This window comes from Malus domestica, chromosome 15, assembly GCF_042453785.1.
Source record: "Malus domestica chromosome 15, GDT2T_hap1".
Classification (NCBI taxonomy): domain Eukaryota; kingdom Viridiplantae; phylum Streptophyta; class Magnoliopsida; order Rosales; family Rosaceae; genus Malus; species Malus domestica.
Window position 1 is genome coordinate 50,974,206 of NC_091675.1, and position 20,022 is coordinate 50,994,227.

Sequence of the window (20,022 nt, forward strand, 5' to 3'; positions counted from 1 at the left end):
CTATTTTTGTAAGCATTAAGCTTGAGAAATACTTTCGATCACGAAGTATTGTATGTGTGGTTGCACTGTCTGCAAGACAAATATCTCCGCCATTTCTCATGTTCTGAGAATAACCACAGTTTTTATCCATGCTTTCTGAGTAAATGGAATCACAGTTAACAAACAATTTATAACAGGAAATTTACATGCCATTTTTATTGAATTTGAAAAACTAGTTTTAGACAACAAGTTCAGCATAATAAAAGTACATCAAACATAAACGATTTAGTCGGACCGATATACTTCATTCCCCCTTTCCATAATGAAGTCCGAAACATCTAGGTGAGTTGCGTCAAATTGCCCTGATAAATCAAACACTGGATCAGGTATATCCATTGGTTTAGCCTGGTCGAGAAAATTGGTCTCGACACCCTTCTTCTTAAGGGAGGCTTGATACAACTCCACCAGATGTTTTGGGGTACGACAAGTTCGCACCCAATGCCCATTGCCACCACACCTATGGCAGGCTTCTTCAGAGTTCCTGGGAGCATTGGTCATGTTAGCTTTGCCTTTGTGACGATTCACATTTTTGAAGCTCGGGCCAGAATTATGTCTCTGAACCTGGTTGTGAAACTGACCACCATGGTTCTTGCCTTTCCTATTCCATCGACCTCGTTTGTGGCCACGTCATTGTTTATGATAATTACCACCAGAGGATGTGGCGTTCACTTCGAAGGAAGTAGCATTTACTTCTGGGAATGGTGCAGATCCAGTAGATCGGGAATTATGGTTTTTCATCAGGAGCTCATTGTTCTGTTCAGCTACCAAGAGCACAGATATCAGCTGGTTGTATTCAGTGTAGCCTTGCGCTCTATACTGCTGCTGCAGGAGCACGTTATTGGCATGAAATGTGCTGTAATTCTTTTCCAGCAATATTTCATCAGTAATGGTATCCCCACAGAGCTTCATCTGAGAGGTAATCCTGAACAACGCAGAATTGTACTCCGCCACTGATTTGAAATCCTGAATTCTCAGGTGAGACCACTCATAGCGAGCTTTTGGAAGAATCACCGTTGTCTGGTGATTATATCTGCTTCGCAAGGCCTCCCAGAGAGCTAACGGATCTTCAACCGTTAAGTACTCACTCTTTAGTGCCTCATCAAGATGGCGGCGAATAAAGATCATAGCCTTCGCCCGATTTTGAGAAGATGAGCTGCTTTCTTCCCTGATGGTATCTCCAAGATTCCCTGCTTCCAGATGGATCTTGGTATCAAGTACCCAAGTAAGGTAATTCTTCCCGGTAATGTCCAGGGCAGCATATTCAAGCTTAGCCAAGTTCGTCATTTTCTTTTCTGAAAGAAAATGAGATGTGTAAGAACTTGCAGTAATATGTATTCCTAGAGGAATGTGATGTTAGAACTTCTGGTTCTTACAAATTTTTCATTTTGATCTTCAGGCCAAAATGATAAGCACTCGAAACTTCTGGCTCGAGATTTTCAGTGTGAATGAGAAGGGCGATTGTACCGCACCATTCTCATTGAAAGAATGTAACATGGAATGAGCGATTAGTCCGCACCACTCAAGTAGCAAGAAAATTGAAATACGCAGAGCAGGGTGGGCGATTATACTGCACCACCTAAAATTGCAATGAAATTAAACAACAGGTAAATTTAAATTTGGAGAACAAGGAGGGCGATTATACCGCACCACCTAAAATTGCAATGAAATTAAATAACAGGTAAATTTAAATTTGAAGAGCAAGGAGGGAGATTATACCGCTCCACCTGAAATTTGCAGTAAAATTAAATCTGCAGTCCAAGATAGGCGATGATACCGCACCATCTTGGATCGCAGTAAGATGAAATTTGCAGTTCAAGATGGGCGATTGTACCGCACCATCTTGGATTGCAGTAAAATCAATATAAATACTATGTTAGTAATCAATATCCAAACCAAACAAGTAATCAAAGATGTATGTAACCGCTAGTTGGAGAACTACGAGCAGGCATGGAGCAAATAGTTCGTCGCGAGGATATACCGCACAGTTGAGGCAGATGAAGAAGATGAACAGGAAAAACCTTAGAGGAAACATTTTTTTTTTTTTTCGTTCGGCGGAGAGAAATGAGAGAATGATTTCCTTTATTGTTTAGTGAATGTAAATGAGACATGGTTATACTTAGAGACTCGTGCTGATAACGTGTTATAAAAATGTAAAAGTTATAGAGAGATAACCTTTATTCGGGACAGGAACGAAGCAGTTGTAGAGTATTATACCAACACAAGCTGTTGCAGAGGAAATAATGTATATTATTACTATTAGATATTTTTCTCTTCCTTTTCTCTCTGCTTTGTTGAATATTCGTAAAGCTCTATTTATAGAGCATCACCATGGAAACAAACAAAAACACTGTTAAACATATGACATGTTCACTGTATGCATGTGGGCATACATATTATACTATTTACAACAGACATTCTTTTATTAAATTTTACTTTTATCCGAATAATTACATCCATGCGTTTTAGTTCAATTATTTTCCTTGTTTTTTGTCTCATCCTTTAATTTGATTCATCATGCGCAATGGGATCCCCATTAATTACCAAGGGCAAGCGTCATTTTTGCTAGAGTACTTGATTTCGCAGGGGTGGAGGATGGAGTAATTGATGGCAACAATGGTGGTGCGGTGGTGGTTTTGATGACAGCGTTTGCGACAATCATGGTGGCATAAATGATTTTGTTTAGAGCATTTTCATGTAAAATGCTCTTAGTGAGGTTGGATAAGGAATGATATCGCAATATCAGCAAATGGGATAACAATCTCTACAATCGTGGCTAGACATAAGTTACGAATATCATGTTATCATGTGGTTAAACGTTTCTTTAAACAGAATACTTAATTTGAATCATTTGTCACATCTCCTAAAGTCAAACGATTAATGACTTTATAGGCTAGATAACAGATCTCAAACAAGCCAATAATAAGACGCCATGTGTGCTCTAATAAATTACCTTCAATTTCAAACTTGCCACTGTACAAGGGCATGGTCATTGACCATGAAGAGGCTAATGTTTCTCTACCAAGAAACCATAGCTTTGGTATTCATTTCATCCGCTTAAGCGGATGTATTTAATTTGAGTTCTAATAAATTTTAGGAAATTCTCATTTAATACCCTAAAGTATCATAGTTTTTAAACTTTCATACAGTAAGTTTTTTTATCCGAGTGTCATACCTAAAGTGAGAATTATGAAACATCTTCGTACATTCGTTAGATTTTTCGTCAGAATCTCTGTTAACATGTTATATGACACTTATGTGAACAATAAATAGACGCCACACATTAATCTGGCCCGATGTGGACCTAAGGAAATTGAAAACCTGCAATTTTCTGAATCTCTGTACTGTAATTAACATCCTTTAAAAGAAAGAATGTCTTAGCTCTTATTGCAAGTTCTCATCCAAAATAAAGTCTTAGCTTTATACGGCACTGATGAGGAGTACGAATGTCTTGTTTAGTAAGCACTGGCATGAACGTGTGACGTGTCATAAGCATTCCTTACTCCAGTAACCTTTCCCCACCCATGTCCCTTGGGAAATAGTACGGACTCGGTATGTTTGTGCACGTGCCGTTATTCTTAAAGCACATTTTGGAGGCCAGAATTTGATTAAAAGGTCCTTATTTAAAAACATAATAATTTTTTTGACAATGTATTCATACGAAGTTTAACAGTCAATAAATTTTTTTAACAAACGATATTATTTACCTTAAGATGAGAGAGTGGGTTTAACCTTACAATGAGTTTTCAATAATGCGGTTCAAACACGCTTTTGTCGATAATCAAACCTTAAACTACTCACTTATAAGTGAAGAGTAATACTACTAGACTATAGTACTAAGTGGTAATTAAAACTTAATTGAAATCAGCATCTCACGCTTACTAATTGCATAATCTCCAATTGCCAGGAAATCATGATTTAGGATTCATCCATGAAAAAATGGAGCATGACTGAAATAGAGATATGAAAATATGCACTTATGTTTGTGGAAGAAATTAATACAGAAGTTAGTTTTTTATTGTTAAAGAAAAGTGGAAGATAGTAATACACAAGTTTTTTCTTATTGCTAGAAAAAGTGAAAAAATTATATATTGAGAATAAGCAAGTGACCTTTTACTACAGTGATGAAAAGGTGTTGAGCCATTGCATAAAGACATGGGTTCAAGCCCCATCGAGATGACTAATCTAACATCTAATCTAACAAAATCTATTGTTTGACAAATATATATATATATATATAAATTGAGCATAAGTTCCACTTAATCAATGTATTCAATTAGGATTTTGAGTAATTTTAATTCTTTTAATGAATCTAGAGGTATTCAATCAGGATTTTAAGTGATTATCTGAAATTCAAGGTGTATTCAATTAGAATTTTAAGATAGTTTATTAAAATCCTTATAAATCCCGATGTATTTAATTAGAATTTTAAGGAGGTTTATAACATTTCAAGTGTATTCAATTAGAATTTGATTTTAAAGAATTTGAGAAAGTTGAGGAATTAGAGGGAATTTGAGAGATTTCGTAGTATATTTTAGGGGATGTATTCAATTGGGATTTTAATTCTTTTAATAAATCTATGGGTATTCAATCAGGATTTTAAGTGATTCTCTGAAATTCAATGTGTATTCAATCTGGATTTTAAGATAGTTTATTAATATTTCAAGTGTATTCAATCTGGATTTTAATAAAAAAAAATTAATAATATTCCAAGTGTATACAATTAGAATTTGATTTTAAAGAATTTGAAAAAGTTGAGGAATTAAAGGGAATTGGAGAGATTTCGTAGTGTATTTTAAGCATCCACAAATGTAACATCCCACATCGCCCAGGGAAGTGGATCTTGTAAGCTTTACATGCATATTCTCATCTCTTTCTAGCACGAGGCTTTTTGGGAGCTCACTAGTTTCGGGTTCCATCAGAACTCCGAAGTTAAGCGAGTTCGCGTGAGAGCAATCCCATGATGGGTGACCCACTGGGAAGTTCTCGTGTGAGTTCCTAGAAACAAAACCGTGAGGACATGGTCTGAGCCCCCACCACATCCCGGGCTCGACTCCGCCGTAGCACGATATTGGGGGCTCGACTCCACCGTAGCTCAATATTGTCCGTTTTAGGACCCGACCACGCCCTCACGGTTTTATTTCTGGGAACTCACACGAGAACTTCCCAGTGGGTCACCCATCATAAGATTGCTCTCACTCGAACTCGCTTAACTTCGGATATCCGATGGAACTTGAAGTCAGTGAGCTCCCTAAAGGCCTCGTGCTAGAAAGAGATGGTAATATACATATAAGGCTTACATGATCCACTCCCCTGGGCGATGTGGGATGTCACACAAATCTCACATCTTCCCATGATATTTCGAGAGAATTGAATCAAAATTTACATAGAATCTTTGCAAATCAATTAAAATCTATACATGGATTTATAAATCCATTGAAATATCTCAATTTCCCAATTGAATACACCCCTTTAAACATCCACAAATCTCACATCTCCCCATAAGATTTCGAGGGAATTAAATCAAAATTTTAAATGAAATCTCTATAAATCAATTAAATAAATGTCACACCCCAAATTCGAGAATAAGGATGATAATCGAATTAGGGCATGAATAGTGTCTTAGGAAAAAAAATTAAATATTATAACAAAAGTAAGATGGAACCAGAGCCATCTAAAAGTTCACTTAAACCTATTTATTTAGTACATCATGAGTTTAAAGAGTTCAACTCTAACAACATACTCGTAAGAGACACTTTATTCTAAGCACAACTAGGAAACAAACACACACATGATATGGCTATCCATTTAGAGACAGGTCATCATCAAGTTCCTCCATACTGGTACCTGCAATAGCTAATAGGGTGTGAGCATTTCATGCCCAGTAGGAACTATATGCCCTTCAAGTTCATTTATCACAGTTAATCAAAGTGTCATGCATCAAACAATACGGTAACATACACATGATATGACAAAGAAGTACATAGAACTCACTCCCTTCTAATCCCGCTAACCTATATTCATGGCATCCAAACCTGCACGTCCCATACCATGCTTATACCACTTGGTTCCGAACACCATAAACTATAAGTTAACTTTCATTCCTCCCTTAACCCCGAATTTTATTAGTAGTTTCAGTTTCGTTAATATGGGCCCTTCCCCTGACGCCCAACTACATGTTTAAGCCCGTCACCCTACGCTTGAACATATACAAGTTTTCAATACTTTGTTTAACCAACTTTACACAACCCAACACTTGACTTTAAAACATGTACTGCAACCTGAGCATATCAATAACATAGACACAATTGTAAACCTCAACATATTCAATCTAGAAATTTAACATAGCTCAACCACTCATCCACATAATAACATTTAACAAAATCAATATATATCTAATACACCAGAGAGGAAACTATCAACCCATAACACAATCATGACAAACAAATGTTTCCAATCCATCTGAGCATTTCAGTACTACTGTAATAGGTATAATTACTAATATCACCTAACATCGGGAAATAGAGCCCCTACCTCAAGTCCAGCTAACTAGAATACCTCTCTAAGCCTCCGAAGTGTCCAAAGTCACTCCCAGACCTAAAATCACATAAATAATAATAAAAGTTAACTTAAAGATGGAATAAAGATTCAATTTCAGTCTATCAAAAGTTTACCTAAATATACCCTTGTCACAACCTCTTGATGAACCAAGCTTAAGTCCCCATATTGTGACCCCATTTTCATCCCTCAAAACTCCATGGAAAAGGATAAAATTACTTGGGTTTTAAAGCTTAACAAACCTAGTTTCTAATCTAATATGAGTTTCCCAAAACAGATTTAAGAGAAGAAAATAATCAAGCTCCAAAGTTTGAGTTCACAAACAGTTTTTCTGCAGAAAATCTGCAGATTTCCAGATTTTTTTCACATTTTCAAATCATATTTTTCCATAGAAGATCTCAACCAAAATCAATGAAATAAATTGGGCTTTGTTCCTTGTCATGTCTAATTTCAAATATATAAGAAGACTTTTTAAAAACATGTAATGGATTGAGAGAAAACAAGAGCCCAAGTGAGGCTCACGAAACTACAGTTTTCTAGTAATCAAAGTTGCAATGGTAAGAAAATAGAAAATTAACAAATTTAAGCTAACCTTTTGTGCCAATCGAAGAACACACCAGCACCCTCTCAGCTCCCCTCTTCCGATTTCCTACTTTTCCCTCTCCAAAACCTCTCACTCTCCTCTAGTTCTTCAATAAGGGTTAGAAATACTCTCTTAAATCCCATCATTGCATCTCTGATTTAGGATGCTTACTCACTCCCCCTAGACTACCCACATCACCTCCAACATTTATGGACAGAAATCTGAATATCTTAGTTCCCCACCGTGTGATGGTTGGGAAGGAGAAGAAGAGTTGGGATGGTCTACATGTATAGACCATCCTCTATCTGTTTCTTTGGTATTTTTTTTTAAACTAAAATAATCTTACTCCTATAATATATATATATATATTCCAAATTTTACAATAAAATAGATTGTTTAATTATCCAAATGTATTAAATAAAATAGATGGTTCATCATGAATGTGTTACTTAGTACATGCCTAGTCGATTTATGTTTGAATGACTAAATAATCATCAATCCTAGGGAGATTTCTCATCTAACCTCTTTCTACACCCAACTTACTCTATTCACTCATATTGTTTTTTATTAAAGAATTAATATCTCTTAAACCCAAATTTATTACCTAAACTACCCTCTCAAACCCAATTCAAAATGTAAAAGTATCTTTACACCCATTCCCTTTATAAAATAACATCTCTAATTGAATGTTTTTTTTCATTCAAAGAGGCGTCATTTGCCTCTCTATAATTGCATATGTTGTATAGGACTAGCATTTCCATGGCTGCTTTTTTTTCTTTCTGTTACCACAACCTATCCATGGACTTGGGATCCAAGAGATCATTTCATAGACTTGAATTTGCCAAGAGAATGTTATCCAAGCTCCAGTTCAGTCATTTTTAAATCGAGCATTTTCATGTCTTTTTAAGAAAATTTGAAGTAACATAAGGTTGGGTGTTTTGCTGCTATGTTAATAAACAAATAAACAAATTGGAGCTATTTCGAGTAAAAAAGGAACAAGACATGCCACCCGCTAGTTCGTGGTTAAGGTTGAGCAATCTTTATTTGCACTAAGAATCAAGTTTTATGTCTTTGCAGTACTAACCAATAGTCCTTGTACTAGTGTTTTGGGGCGCATACAGACGGCAGAGAAAAACAAATACAACATAATATAAAAAGTATGAAATTTAATCCAAAGAAAAAACAAACAAACAAAATATCCATAAATTGAGTCATACCTTAGTTGGAGAATTAAAAACTTCAAAATCACCCTCCATCAATAGAAAAGCTTGTTTTTCTCTGTCATAGCTATTAGGGTTTTAGTCGGAATGAACCTATGATAAACAAAGGGCGAAGCTAGGGTTTAATTATAGTATGTGGGTCTATTGATAAATTTGATTTTTATTATTAATTTCATTTTGTACTAAATAGTAATTATGCAATAGGGTAAAATAGACCATTAGATGGGTTTAAATAAAATTTCCCTTTAAATAATATTTTGAAAGATGATCAAATAAAAATTAATAAATTGAACAATTTCGATTGGGTAAATATCAGTTTACTACCCTTAAGTTTCGTGGTTTTTGAACATTTGGTACCATGAAGTTTTTTTTATCCCATAGTCATACCTAAAGTATTAATTTTGGGACAGTCTCATATATCCATTAGTCTGGCTGTTAAGTCTCCCGTTAACTGATGACGTGGCACCTATGTGGACAATGACTGGGTTTCATGTGTCATTAAAGGGTCCATATGGAAATTCAAATTTCAAAATTAAAAAAAAAAAAAACCTAAAACCTACTTGTCTTCTACCTTGCACCATCCTTTCTTACTCTGCAACCCCTACCCCTTTATGCACCCTCTCCCTCCCTTCTCTCTTCTACAACCGCACCCCTTCCCTCCCTTCTCTCTTCTGCAACCTGCACCACCCTTCCTTCTCTCCTCCATCCTTTTCTACAATCCGTCCATCGCCGACAGGTCTCCCTCCCGCCACCATGACCTAGGTTCCCCCTTCTTCTCAGGTAGTTGTTATCTGGGTTCTCTTTTCTTTCCCTAATTCTAGAAGTGGTTCTATTTGTTCCGGATCAAATATTTGATATTCTCAATTGGGTTTGGTTTTCAATCTCCTATCTCAGTGCAAAGGGAGAAGGCAGATGAGGAGGGTGTGGTGGAGAAATCGAGATAGTTTGAGGAAAGGTTGAGGAAGGTCAAGGTGGAGCAAGCGGCGGCGAAGTTGGGGACATCAGAAAGAGGGCCGGATCTAAGGAGGTGAGGAGAGGACGGCAAGAGATCAAGTTTATGGAGGAAACCCTTGTACCATTGCAGAAAATACCAGAAAATGAACATGGGTTTTGGTTGGGGGAAGAGAGAAGGGAGGGAGAAGGTGCAGGGGATGAGGAAGGGAAATGGTGCGCTGAGGGGAGGGGGTAGGGTTTGCAGGGGTAAAAAAGGGATGGGGGGAGGTAGAAGACAGGTAGGTTTTAGGTTTTTTTTTTTTTTTTAATTTTGAATTTTGAATTTCCACGTGGATCATTTAATGACACGTGGTGGCCATTCATTGTCCACATGAGTGTTACGTCATCAGTTAATAGGAAACTTAACAGCCAGACTAACGAATGTATGAGATTGTCCTAAAATTAACAATTTAAGTATAACTCTAAGACGATTCATGTACCAAATATTGAAAACCACAAAACTTAAAAGGTAGTAAACTGATATTTACCTATTTCGATTATATACTTTGTACGATCAAATTTGCAAAGGAGCTCATTTTCCCAAAAGCAAGTAACAAAGTTAAAAAACATAATAAAAAAAAAATGATTCCGCGCATAAGCACGAGTCACGTCTTCGCATATTCGGCAAGCACCTTTTTCTTTGTCTTTAATTTTATTTTGTAAGAATATGTAAACCCTAATCAATCGATCACCACCGCACATATATTTCCCTCCCCAAACCCCAAACCCCAAACCCCAAACCCATCCGTCCTCTACATTCCACTCACCGTAGCCCTCTATCTCACTCTCTCTCTCTCTGCAAGTGCAACTGTGCAACTGTGCAACGGTTAGGTTTCAAGGATTGGACAATCATCGTTGACCCAATGGCTTTAGTAAGTGTCTTCCCTCCTCCATTTTATTTTATTTATTTTTATTTATTTTATTTATTTAATCTGGTTGTGGAAGATTGAGGATGAACTCTCTTCTTGCTTTAATCACATTGTTAAAACGTTTTACCACTGATTAATTTTCACATGAACTTGAGTTGATGAGGTGCTCTCTTACTTTTTACCATTGACTTTTACCCACACTCTTTAAACTCGGTGATCCCCTTGTTCCATGTTAAATGATTCCAACACATACAGTAACAAGATCAATGCACTCAATGTACTTCGTTTTCGATTTAGATCTTCCTTTTTCTCTGTTTTTGATTGTTGCTTTTACTCAAAACTGCTAATTGGTGCCGGGAAAAACAGCAAAATGGAAACAAGACTGGTTAGGTGGTGTGGGTAATTTTATCGGCTGAACGGAGTGTTTATGTGTGCTTGATCTTCTTCTTTTAGGTGCTGCACGCCGGAAGCACCAACAAAAATGGTTTCAAGGCACTTATTGCTGCTGAGTTCAGTGGTGTCAAGGTGGAACTGGTCAAGAATTTCGAGATGGGTGTGTCCAATAAAAGTCCAAAGTTTCTCGAAATGAACCCCATTGGGAAGGTGGCCTTTATTTCTTTTTGGGCGTAGTTAATATATGTTTATTGAAGTGTGTTTACTGGGTTTTGTTTTACTTAATTGGTTTTTGGTTGTGTAGGTTCCTGTGTTAGAAACACCTGATGGCCCTATTTTTGAGAGCAATGCCATTGCACGCTACGGTGAGGCTAAGTTCCTTTATATCTAGAAATGTTGTTGTTTTAAATCTAATTGTATGATTTAATTTGTTGCAGTTTTAAATCTAATCGTATGACATAATTTGTTGCAGTTACTCGGTTGAAGGCAGATAATCCTCTTTATGGTTCTTCCTTAATTGAATATGTAAGTGATGTGAGGGCTGTCTTGCACTTGTATAAATTCCCATTTAATTATACATGCCTTAATGATACGGTCAGAGGAACATGTTGTTTGTGTTAACGAGATGTTACAAAACTACTGGCACACAAAGTAAGGCAACTTTGATTTATAATTGGGTCACATATTATGATTGTATGAATCAAGAAGCTTCATAAAGTACATTAGATTCTTCGCTGACAGAGATCTTCATTAGAATACAGATTTGATTTGCAAATCATATTCTGTTGAGTTGTGATTTTTACCTACACATTGTTGATTTCGGCAGGCTCGTGTGGAGCAATGGATTGATTTTGCCACACTGGAGATTGACGCCAATATTTTGCGATGGTTAATACCACTTATTGGTTTTTCTGTTTACCTTCCTCCGGTTAGCCATTACTGCATTTAGTTATTCAGATCTGTTATATATCGTTGTCATTGTGTGTATCTAAGTGGGTATATCAAAACAACTTACACCATTTGTTTTCTTTGGTGCAAAGGTTGAGGAAGCTGCAGTTTCTGCATTGAAGAGAGCGCTAACTGCTTTGAACACTCATCTTTCTTCCAACACGTACCTGGTTGGGCATTCTGTGACTTTGGCTGATATCATTCTGACATGTAATTTGACTCTGGGATTTAGCCGGTTATTCACAAAAAGTTTTACCTCTGAATTTCCTCATGTTGAGAGATACTTTTGGACCTTAGTCAATCAACCAAATTTCCGCAAGATATTGGGTGAAGTTAAACAAGCAGAATCCGTTCCATCTATTCAATCAGTAAAGAAGCCGTCACAGGCGAAGGAACCTGCAAAACCTAAGGCCAAGGATGAGCCAAAGAAAGAGGACAAGAAAGAATCAGCAAAGCCTAAATTAGAAGAGGCTGCGGAAGAAGAGGCACCCAAGCCCAAGGCAAAGAATCCTCTTGATCTTTTGCCGCCTAGCAAGATGATTCTGGATGACTGGAAAAGACTTTACTCAAACACAAAGACCAACTTCCGTGAGGTTGCTGTTAAAGGTGATTCTTTATCACATACTATACACATGGCTTCACCCATTTCTTGTTTTTAATTTTCCATGTCTTCATAGGTTGCATGTGGTGTTGCATTTCCATTCAGTATATAGTTCTCTTCTCTGGTACTTTTGTCTATGACCTGTTAGCAGGCTGGTACAAGCAGATCATTGAAAACTTTGCAATATAGTTTATACTCCTCGATATTTTTTTTTTAATCTTGGAAACATTTAATATTTAGCTTGAAAAAGACATTTTTATTGCTCTTTCACACACAACAATATGAATTACTTCTTCAAATTACCGAATCCACTTTTTTTTTTTTTTTTAAATCGTTGGTTTGTGCTGTTGCTCTTTCAACTAAAATATACAAACAAGTCTTATCTTATTTTTTGTTTATCTGTTTTTAATTTTTAACGTCAAAACAAATCAACATTATGATGGAAAGTAATTCCATTGATAACAGAAAATAATCTCAAGATTTTGAGGGAACCAATTAGGAAAGAATTATTATTTAATTATCAAGTACCTTGTTCAGTATTTTGTTCTGAAAGGGGTGGCAACGCTCACCACCTAGTTGGGGTGGTGAGCAGATTAGGAACTCATTATGTTTTTTGTGACGAAAATGTGGAATATCCATCAACTAGATTCATGATTCTTGCAATTGAGAATAAATTAAAAAAGAAAAAAAAGAACTGTCGAAACAAAGTGGAACTAGTCTAATCTATGGAGTAGAAAAGTATAATGTAGCCATCAGCATTGAGTCCGTACCATCTCTCATTTGCTGTTGACTCTGTGACATCTCTACCTTCTCTAAGTCATTTTGCCACTGTTTCGCTTAAACATCGCCACTCTTCTCTATCTGATTAGTTACTAGGCAAGCCATGCATTGCTTGTATCTATTAATGCAGGTCAGGTGCCAAGCACCTTGACACCTTTTAAGATAGCAGTGGCAGATAACTGTTAGGTGAGCTTGTTGTGGATGAAGAATCACCTGGAATCTTGCTATTTAACTACCTTCAGATATCCATTTTTAGGACATTCACGATTACTCTTCTTGTTAAGGGCAAGGATTTTGTTCAGTAAAGGTTGTAGAAGCTGTGGATACTTGGACCTATTTTGCTCAAACACCAGTTTATGACATTTCACTTCTTTCTGCAGGATTCTGGGACATGTATGATCCAGAGGGTTATTCTCTTTGGTTCTGCGATTACAAGTACAATGATGAAAACACTGTTTCGTTTGTGACTTTGAACAAGGTGGGTGGTTTCTTGCAGCGGATGGATTTGGCTCGTAAGTACGCGTTTGGAAAGATGTTGGTGATTGGCTCGGCCCCTCCCTTCAAGGTTAAAGGCTTGTGGCTCTTCCGGGGACAAGAAATCCCGAAATTCATAATCGACGAGTGTTACGACATGGATCTGTACGAGTGGCGTAAGGTTGATATCACTGATGAGGATCAAAAAGAGCGTGTCAATCAAATGATTGAAGATCATGAGCCTTTCGAGGGGGAGGATTTATTGGATGCCAAATGTTTCAAGTGATTAGGGAGGTGTCAAAAGAAGTAGATGTACTGTGTTAGGGCTACGACAATGTCTTATTGAACATTGTTAAGCTTCATGTATTTTATTTTCATGTAACGTTGTCCGTTGTATCAGAAATATTAAACTGAAATGTGCGCGATAAGTTATTTTTGCAATGGTACTTCTCAAATTACAGACAGCAGGAAGCATTCGATATTGTTCTCATCTCGAATGAGAATAAAGTAGTCACTTGACATGCTTAACGAACCACGCCAGTGTGTTTCTATGAGCCTCCTCTGCACGCTTTACAGCTTCTTCATCTTCAACATTGTAACTCATGGTCCAACCGTGTTCAGCTTTCGGAAATATCTTCACAAAGCTATCAACCTACAACGAAAGAAGCTCGTTTAGTTAATAAACCAAATGCACGAAATTAGAACTTGTGGAAAATGGCTTGATCATCTGCAGATTTAACAAAAAGTCTCTGCACCTCAGGTTTTGCAGCTAATATCTGCTCGAACTGTTTCACGAGTTCTGGTGGAGAATAGTCGTCAATCTCAGCTCCTTGAATCGCAATGGGAACTTTAACCTCTGTCAACAAGTTTAAGCACCGAACGTTTTAAGTATGGCGATGAAATTAGCAACCGATTGATTCACCAAAATGTTTTTCAACGAAGATAGCTCTCTCTCTTTTCAGAAGACTTAAAAAGTTGGCATTTAAGCAGTGGAAATTCATACCCTGAATATCATCCAAAGTAACAAACGAAGGATGTAACAGCACAGCCGCTTGGATGAAGTCGGACTTGGCAAGTTCAGTCACGACTTTGGCTGAGAACAATATCGATTGAGTTAATTTCTTCTGTGTGGGTCAGCTGTCTGTAACTACATACAGGTTTACCTTGGGCAATGGAACTAATTAAGCATCCAGTTGAAAATGTTGTTTGTGAAAGGAACCACTCACCACCCCAACAGAAGCCGGCGGCTCCAATGGCAGAAACTCCTTTACCTTTAAGAGCATTAATTATTGATTTTGCATCCTCAAATCCCTTATCCTAGTAAAACAATTAGCAAAGTTTCAGGCAGTGGTAGCTAGGGCCATCAATTAAAGCATATAACAGAGGCTAGAGCGAGTGATTAACCGTTCCATGATCTTGTAACCAGACTGCTAGAGGCCTGTTATTGTCATATACAAATGGATCACCATAGAAGAAGTCCGGAACCAGCACAAAGAATCCTGCAGCTGCAATGTTTTCGGCAAGCTTCCTAATCAAGGATAAACCAGATTATTACATAAACTTTCAGCAAGCGTATCGGCTTAAAAACACATACATAGTAGATAACTCTCAGGAAGCTGAAGTTCAAATGCGGCATAAATGAGCGAAATTCACATAAACATCATTAGTCTCGAATAACTTCAACGCGTTCTAGAGAGCGAGGAAAACAGAAAATGCGTTGATCAAGGATAGAAACTAGAAAGTAAAGTTCGAATCAGCCATACCTCAAGTTTGGAACTCTATATCCTGCAGGACAAGTCGAACATCTAACATTAAGCAAACGAAAGCTAGCAACGATGAAATGAAAAATCGGTACAAAACATTAGATTTAGAACCAACTAGAGAAATTTACAAGTACCAAAGACATTAGAGATAAGAAGGATGGCAAGCTTGGAGTTAGGGGAGCCCGCGACGTAGACGTTAAGGCCTCCAAGTTTTTCAACACAGTTGTCTACTCCGTAGCTTTCCGGTTTGAGAATTGGTGGATTTGAGCAGCACTGAGGGCCGGACATAGTAGTCGTCGTCGTCGTCGTCGTCGTCGTCGTCGTCGTCGATGTGCTAGCTAGCTGCTGTTAATTGTTCTGCAATATCTTCTCACTTGCAATTACCCTATAATATAGACATTCCTACGCAAGAATATATGTCCTAATTTTTATTAATTTGAACAATTCAAGGTTGGCACGGTTGAAGATAATCACATTAACAAGGGGAAAAATGAAAAGAAAAAGAGAAACGTATCTTCAGACGTTAAAGGTTAAATGTTTTATTTCTTGTAGTCCACATTTCTGTTTACTTGGTGGACTAGTTGGTTTGACCCATCTCTTTATTTATTTAATAATTTTGTATATTTTCAGAATCGACATTTCAAACTCCACGAACAAGAAAGAGCACAACACTATTCAAGTGATAAATGAACAAGTGCAAATGATGCATTTATATGGGCCTCATTTAGGGTGAATGTAGAAGGTATCAAGCAATCTATTCCCTAACCTACCGCTTGAGTTCTAAAATTCTGTATTGACTTTGATCGTTGGAGAGTTTGTGGCCGGTTCCACATCGGTGTCAAGGTTTTTGGTGATCTTTGTTCTTGTTCTCATGCGAGTTACTGTCGCTCACGATGGTGCATATATTTGATCCCAACAAATATTTCTTCATAATATTATATTTGAAGCACTAGCAAACTTTCATCTATGGTTGGTGTTCTAACTACGACTTATGTGATAACATTGTTGGGTTGTGGACTACTTCAATACATGTGTGCAGAAGCGTGGCAAGTGACGTAAGCTAAATAATCCAATTAGTATGCATGGTTAGCAGAATGTCGGATTCTGTTTAATCATATTAAATTAATCCATGTGATCTTGGTTTATCGATGTGCTTGTATTCATGTTTAATAACGTTAAGAACACATGCATAAACTTATATTAAGTTTAGAATTTTAACCTTTAGATTTCATATGCGGGCGAATTTGTTATTGTTGAGGTTCCCAAGTGTTAGCTATCTCTACTAGTATCCACATGAATGAATCTTTGGTTGGTGAAGCAAGATGACAATGTGTCACATCTCGGCCCCGCCTCCGCTGTAACACGATATTGTCTGCTTTGGGCCCCGACCACGCCTTCACGGTTTTGTTTCTAGGAACTCACGCGAGTAGAACTTCTCAGTGGGTTACCCATCCTAAGAATGCTCTAGTCCCTTTCTCGCTTAACTTCGAAGTTCCTACGGAACCCAAAGCTAGTGAGCTCTCAAAAGGCCTCGTGCTCTATGAAGGTGGGCATGTACATATAAGGCATAGAGGATCCACTCCCCTGGGCGATGTGGGATCTAACACAACGATCTGCTTGTAAAACACCAATGTTTTAAGAAACTAGTTTTGAGACTAGCCTAGGCCTTTTTTTGGGGCAGAACTATCAATAAAACGCCTCTGCCCTACGGGATCCAAATTGAATAATTTTTTACATATATGATATGATTATGATAAAGAGACTGAACAGTTTCGGCTATGATATTTGAACAATAAAGGTTTATTAATCGTAAGTGGAGGGACCCCATGGGGGATACATCCTTAGACTCCATGCGATGCAATTTTTTTTTCCTTCTTTTTAAGTTTTTACCAATTAATTCTTTTCAATATTTCTCTTCTGTTGCAGTCCTAATTTCATTAGGAATGTAATTGCAAAATCCTTGTACATCCTTATAGAATTCTATAATATCTGTTAGATTGTAATGTATCATTCTCCATTCCCTACTACTATAAATAAGGTGAGAAATGACACCACAAAATTCATTTAATTCTCTATTTTCTCTCTGCTTGTCGTCCCTCTTCCACCATCTATAATTCTTGAGTTAAATAGGCGTACAACATCTTCTACATTTTAGATCTTTTTATAATATCTTTAATTCTCTATTTCTCTTTGCTTTTCGTCCCTCTTCCACCATCTATAATTCTTGAGTTAAATAGTCGTACAACATCTTCTACATTTTAGATCTCCAAATTGTAAAAGGCAGGGTAGCATTCGTTAGTTTGGAGCAAACACTATCTATAATTCTTCAGTTAAATAGGCGTATAACATCTTCTACATTTTAGACATTCGAATTGTAAAAGGCTGGGTAACATTCAATAGTTTGGAGCGAGTTGAAGTTTTCTAAGTAGTTAAAAGGAAACAACGATTATTTAGTACTACAGTATAATGATATTCCTCTTCACTTCTAAATGAGAGGTCTTAAGTTCGATTTTCGCCAAAAACGAATTTGAATTACATTATTATGACAAACATGAGAGCAAGTCCACCCCTAAGGACTTTGCGCCAGCACCCAGCGCATTTATCCACTCAAGTGAACAGTAATATACTAGAGTGAACAGTAATAGGCCAAGGCATCTCCACCCCTAAAAAAATGCGCTGGCACCCATCGCATTTATTTGGTGTGTTTTTTTTTTAAGTTTATTTCGGATAAGATTTTTAACCAATTTCGGATAAAATTTCAAATAAACTTAAAAAAAAATGCACTAAAATAAAATTACATAAACTCATCAAATAAACTATAAAAAAAACACACTAAAATGAAATTACATAAACTCATCAAATACACTTTATTCTTCAACCACAAACTTTATTCTTCAAATACACGATGAAGATGAATGTAGGGATGTATGGTTTATATGGACAAAAAAATTAAGGATGAGCTTTTTGGTATTTTTTTTTCACACAAAAAGTATATGAAAGCTTTGGTAGAAGGTGTAGAAAATATTGAAATATGGCGTAAGGTGGAAGATGAGGGTTAGGTATTTATAGAAAAAAAAAACTTTTTAAAAATTTTACTGTATTTTTTTAAAAAAAAATTATGTATTTTTTTATATTTTTTAATTAATTTTAATGTAGTTAATTAATCTGGACCGTTGGATTTGAAAAATATTCAAATCCAAGAGCCCAGGATCGGCCACGTGACCAACACCAACAAATGGCCCAGCTTCTTGGTCAGCCTATTTTGTGCTGGCCCAGAGACCAGCATGGGCTGGGTGCCAGTTTGTTGCGCGGGCTGGAGGACTTAAACAGGATGCTGGGCTGCTATTTGGACAGGGTGGTGGGCAAAGTCCACTCCGGTGGACTTGCAGGCTTAGTGAAAAAATAAATAAATAAATAAAAATCATTTGTTAAAAATTGAAAAAAAAAAAAAAAAAAACAACAACGGATAGCATTCCCCCATCCACTTGCAAATTGCAATTGAAAATTCAAACATTGTATTTGACAACTTGTCATTTGTACTTGTACGACATCATCATCGTTGGTTTATTAGGTTCCCCGAGAAACACGACAGACGACATGAATGGATATCGGAGCCGCCATTGCCAAGGCTGTCTGCAACTGCAAATCCCCTTTCTCCTCATCTTGTCCATTAGCCTCCTCTTCGGTTCAGCTTCGGCAGACGACCCCTCAACTCCCACTCCCAAAAACGAAGACAAACCTTCAAGTGGGTCGGTGGCGCTCAAGGCAGTGATTGTGCTGCTGGGGGTTGCGTCCATCGTCGGCTTCTGCGTCTTCTTGTTCAGGATATGGCAGAAGAAGAAGAGAGAAGAGCAACACGCCCGTCTTCTCAAGCTCTTTCAAGACGACGATGAACTCGAGGTTGAGCTTGGCATTAGGGATTGATGATTGATCTCAATAACCACCCACCCTCCAGGTTGGTTGCTTCGTACATTTTACAAGATCATAGTATCATTGTGTGTTGTAGGTAGCAGCCTTGTTCGTGTTTATTGGGAAATTAATCCATATTTTTCTTCTGTAATCTTCTTTTGATGCCCTTTTTTTATTTATTGGTGTATGGAAAGGAAGATAATACCACACAAATACAATGGCTAGTCTCAGATCTGGTTTTATCCTGTGAATTTCAGCGTTGATTGGTCGAACATCGAATATCTATGTGATCTTGATGTGTTCAACACCATTTAACTTTTATTTTTTACTCTTAAAGTTTTGATAATTTATAGATAGATGTGGTGATGGTACTATGGATTTCACTTTGCTAGGTTAATTAGTTGAACATGATGAGTACTACTGACAATTTTAGAGCGTGCGCAATGTGATTTTTATTTTTTCTGCCAACCTGCATTTGTGAAGAAGAATTCAGAAAGTTTATCCTATATTAGATAGAAGATATATGAATATAGGATATAAAAACGTTTTGAGTGTTGCATGAGCACGACCATCAATAGATGGAACATTTGATGATGCTCTTTTGATTCTCGGGTTCGAGACTTGGGAGCAGCCTCTCCATAAATGGGGGTAAGGCTAGCCGACATTCACCTCTCCCAGACCCTGCGTAAAGCGGGAGCCTTGTGCACGACCTTTATGAGCAAGTCTAGGTCAGGATGTCATGACGGATGAGTGTTGTAGATTGTGAATCTTCGAATACAGAATCAATGTGATTTGTCAAATCTAGAGGTAGCATAATTGAAAATAAGCTTGCGCGTAATAGTCTGAATTGATTCTGTTGTGTGCTTTTTTACTAAAATCGCAGTAATAACAATGT

At 37.1% G+C, this 20,022-nt stretch overlaps 3 protein-coding genes and 1 long non-coding RNA gene across 5 annotated transcripts; 1 reads left to right on the forward strand and 3 right to left on the reverse strand.

The window, feature by feature from the left end:
• Positions 1-264: 264 nt before the first annotated feature.
• On the reverse strand, positions 265-1,323 carry LOC114821435 (uncharacterized). The gene is made up of 2 exons (XM_070813038.1): positions 687-1,323; positions 265-548 (listed from the first exon to the last, which is right to left on the reverse strand). The coding sequence occupies exons 1-2, from the start codon at positions 1,321-1,323 to the stop codon at positions 265-267; spliced, it is 921 nt and encodes a 306-aa protein (XP_070669139.1).
• Positions 1,324-5,554: 4,231 nt separating this feature from the next.
• Positions 5,555-7,483, reverse strand: LOC103425315 (uncharacterized). Its single transcript, XR_527909.4, has 3 exons — positions 7,187-7,483; positions 6,571-6,633; positions 5,555-5,883 (listed from the first exon to the last, which is right to left on the reverse strand). It is a non-coding gene; the product is annotated as an uncharacterized lncRNA (long non-coding RNA).
• Positions 7,484-10,013: 2,530 nt separating this feature from the next.
• On the forward strand, positions 10,014-13,919 carry LOC103402211 (elongation factor 1-gamma-like). Its single transcript, XM_029094167.2, has 7 exons — positions 10,014-10,262; positions 10,713-10,862; positions 10,957-11,017; positions 11,125-11,177; positions 11,479-11,580; positions 11,693-12,206; positions 13,362-13,919. Exons 1-7 carry the CDS (start codon positions 10,254-10,256, stop codon positions 13,739-13,741), a joined length of 1,269 nt encoding a protein of 422 aa, XP_028950000.1. The 5' UTR covers positions 10,014-10,253; the 3' UTR covers positions 13,742-13,919.
• LOC103416311 (endo-1,3;1,4-beta-D-glucanase-like) lies at positions 13,861-15,738 on the reverse strand. 2 transcript variants are annotated; one of them, XM_008354572.4, is made up of 7 exons: positions 15,353-15,738; positions 15,219-15,240; positions 14,860-14,983; positions 14,682-14,772; positions 14,459-14,548; positions 14,211-14,311; positions 13,861-14,107 (listed from the first exon to the last, which is right to left on the reverse strand). In XM_008354572.4, exons 1-7 carry the CDS (start codon positions 15,504-15,506, stop codon positions 13,967-13,969), a joined length of 723 nt encoding a protein of 240 aa, XP_008352794.2. In that variant the 5' UTR covers positions 15,507-15,738; the 3' UTR covers positions 13,861-13,966. The 2 variants fall into 2 exon arrangements, with proteins under 2 accessions (XP_008352794.2, XP_008352792.2); XM_008354570.4 differs by having other exon boundaries at positions 14,619-14,772; positions 15,353-15,730.
• Positions 15,739-20,022: the final 4,284 nt, after the last annotated feature.

What these genes read in the sequence shown, in the direction of transcription:
- LOC103416311 (XM_008354570.4), bottom strand. Translation starts at nt 15,506, where the DNA reads ATGTCCGGCCCTCAGTGCTGCTCAAATCCACCAATTCTCAAACCGGAA. An exon ending in TATAGAGTTCCAAACTTGAG is followed by an intron (nt 14,984 to 15,218) that starts GTATGGCTGATT and finishes ATCCTTGATTAG; the next exon opens with GAAGCTTGCCGAAAACATTG. An exon ending in TATTAGCTGCAAAACCTGAG is followed by an intron (nt 14,108 to 14,210) that starts GTGCAGAGACTT and finishes CTTTCGTTGTAG; the next exon opens with GTTGATAGCTTTGTGAAGAT.
- LOC103402211 (XM_029094167.2), top strand. An exon ending in AAATGAACCCCATTGGGAAG is followed by an intron (nt 10,863 to 10,956) that starts GTGGCCTTTATT and finishes TTGGTTGTGTAG; the next exon opens with GTTCCTGTGTTAGAAACACC. An exon ending in CCGTGAGGTTGCTGTTAAAG is followed by an intron (nt 12,207 to 13,361) that starts GTGATTCTTTAT and finishes TTCTTTCTGCAG; the next exon opens with GATTCTGGGACATGTATGAT.
- LOC114821435 (XM_070813038.1), bottom strand. Translation starts at nt 1,323, where the DNA reads ATGACGAACTTGGCTAAGCTTGAATATGCTGCCCTGGACATTACCGGG. An exon ending in GAACGCCACATCCTCTGGTG is followed by an intron (nt 549 to 686) that starts GTAATTATCATA and finishes ATCGTCACAAAG; the next exon opens with GCAAAGCTAACATGACCAAT.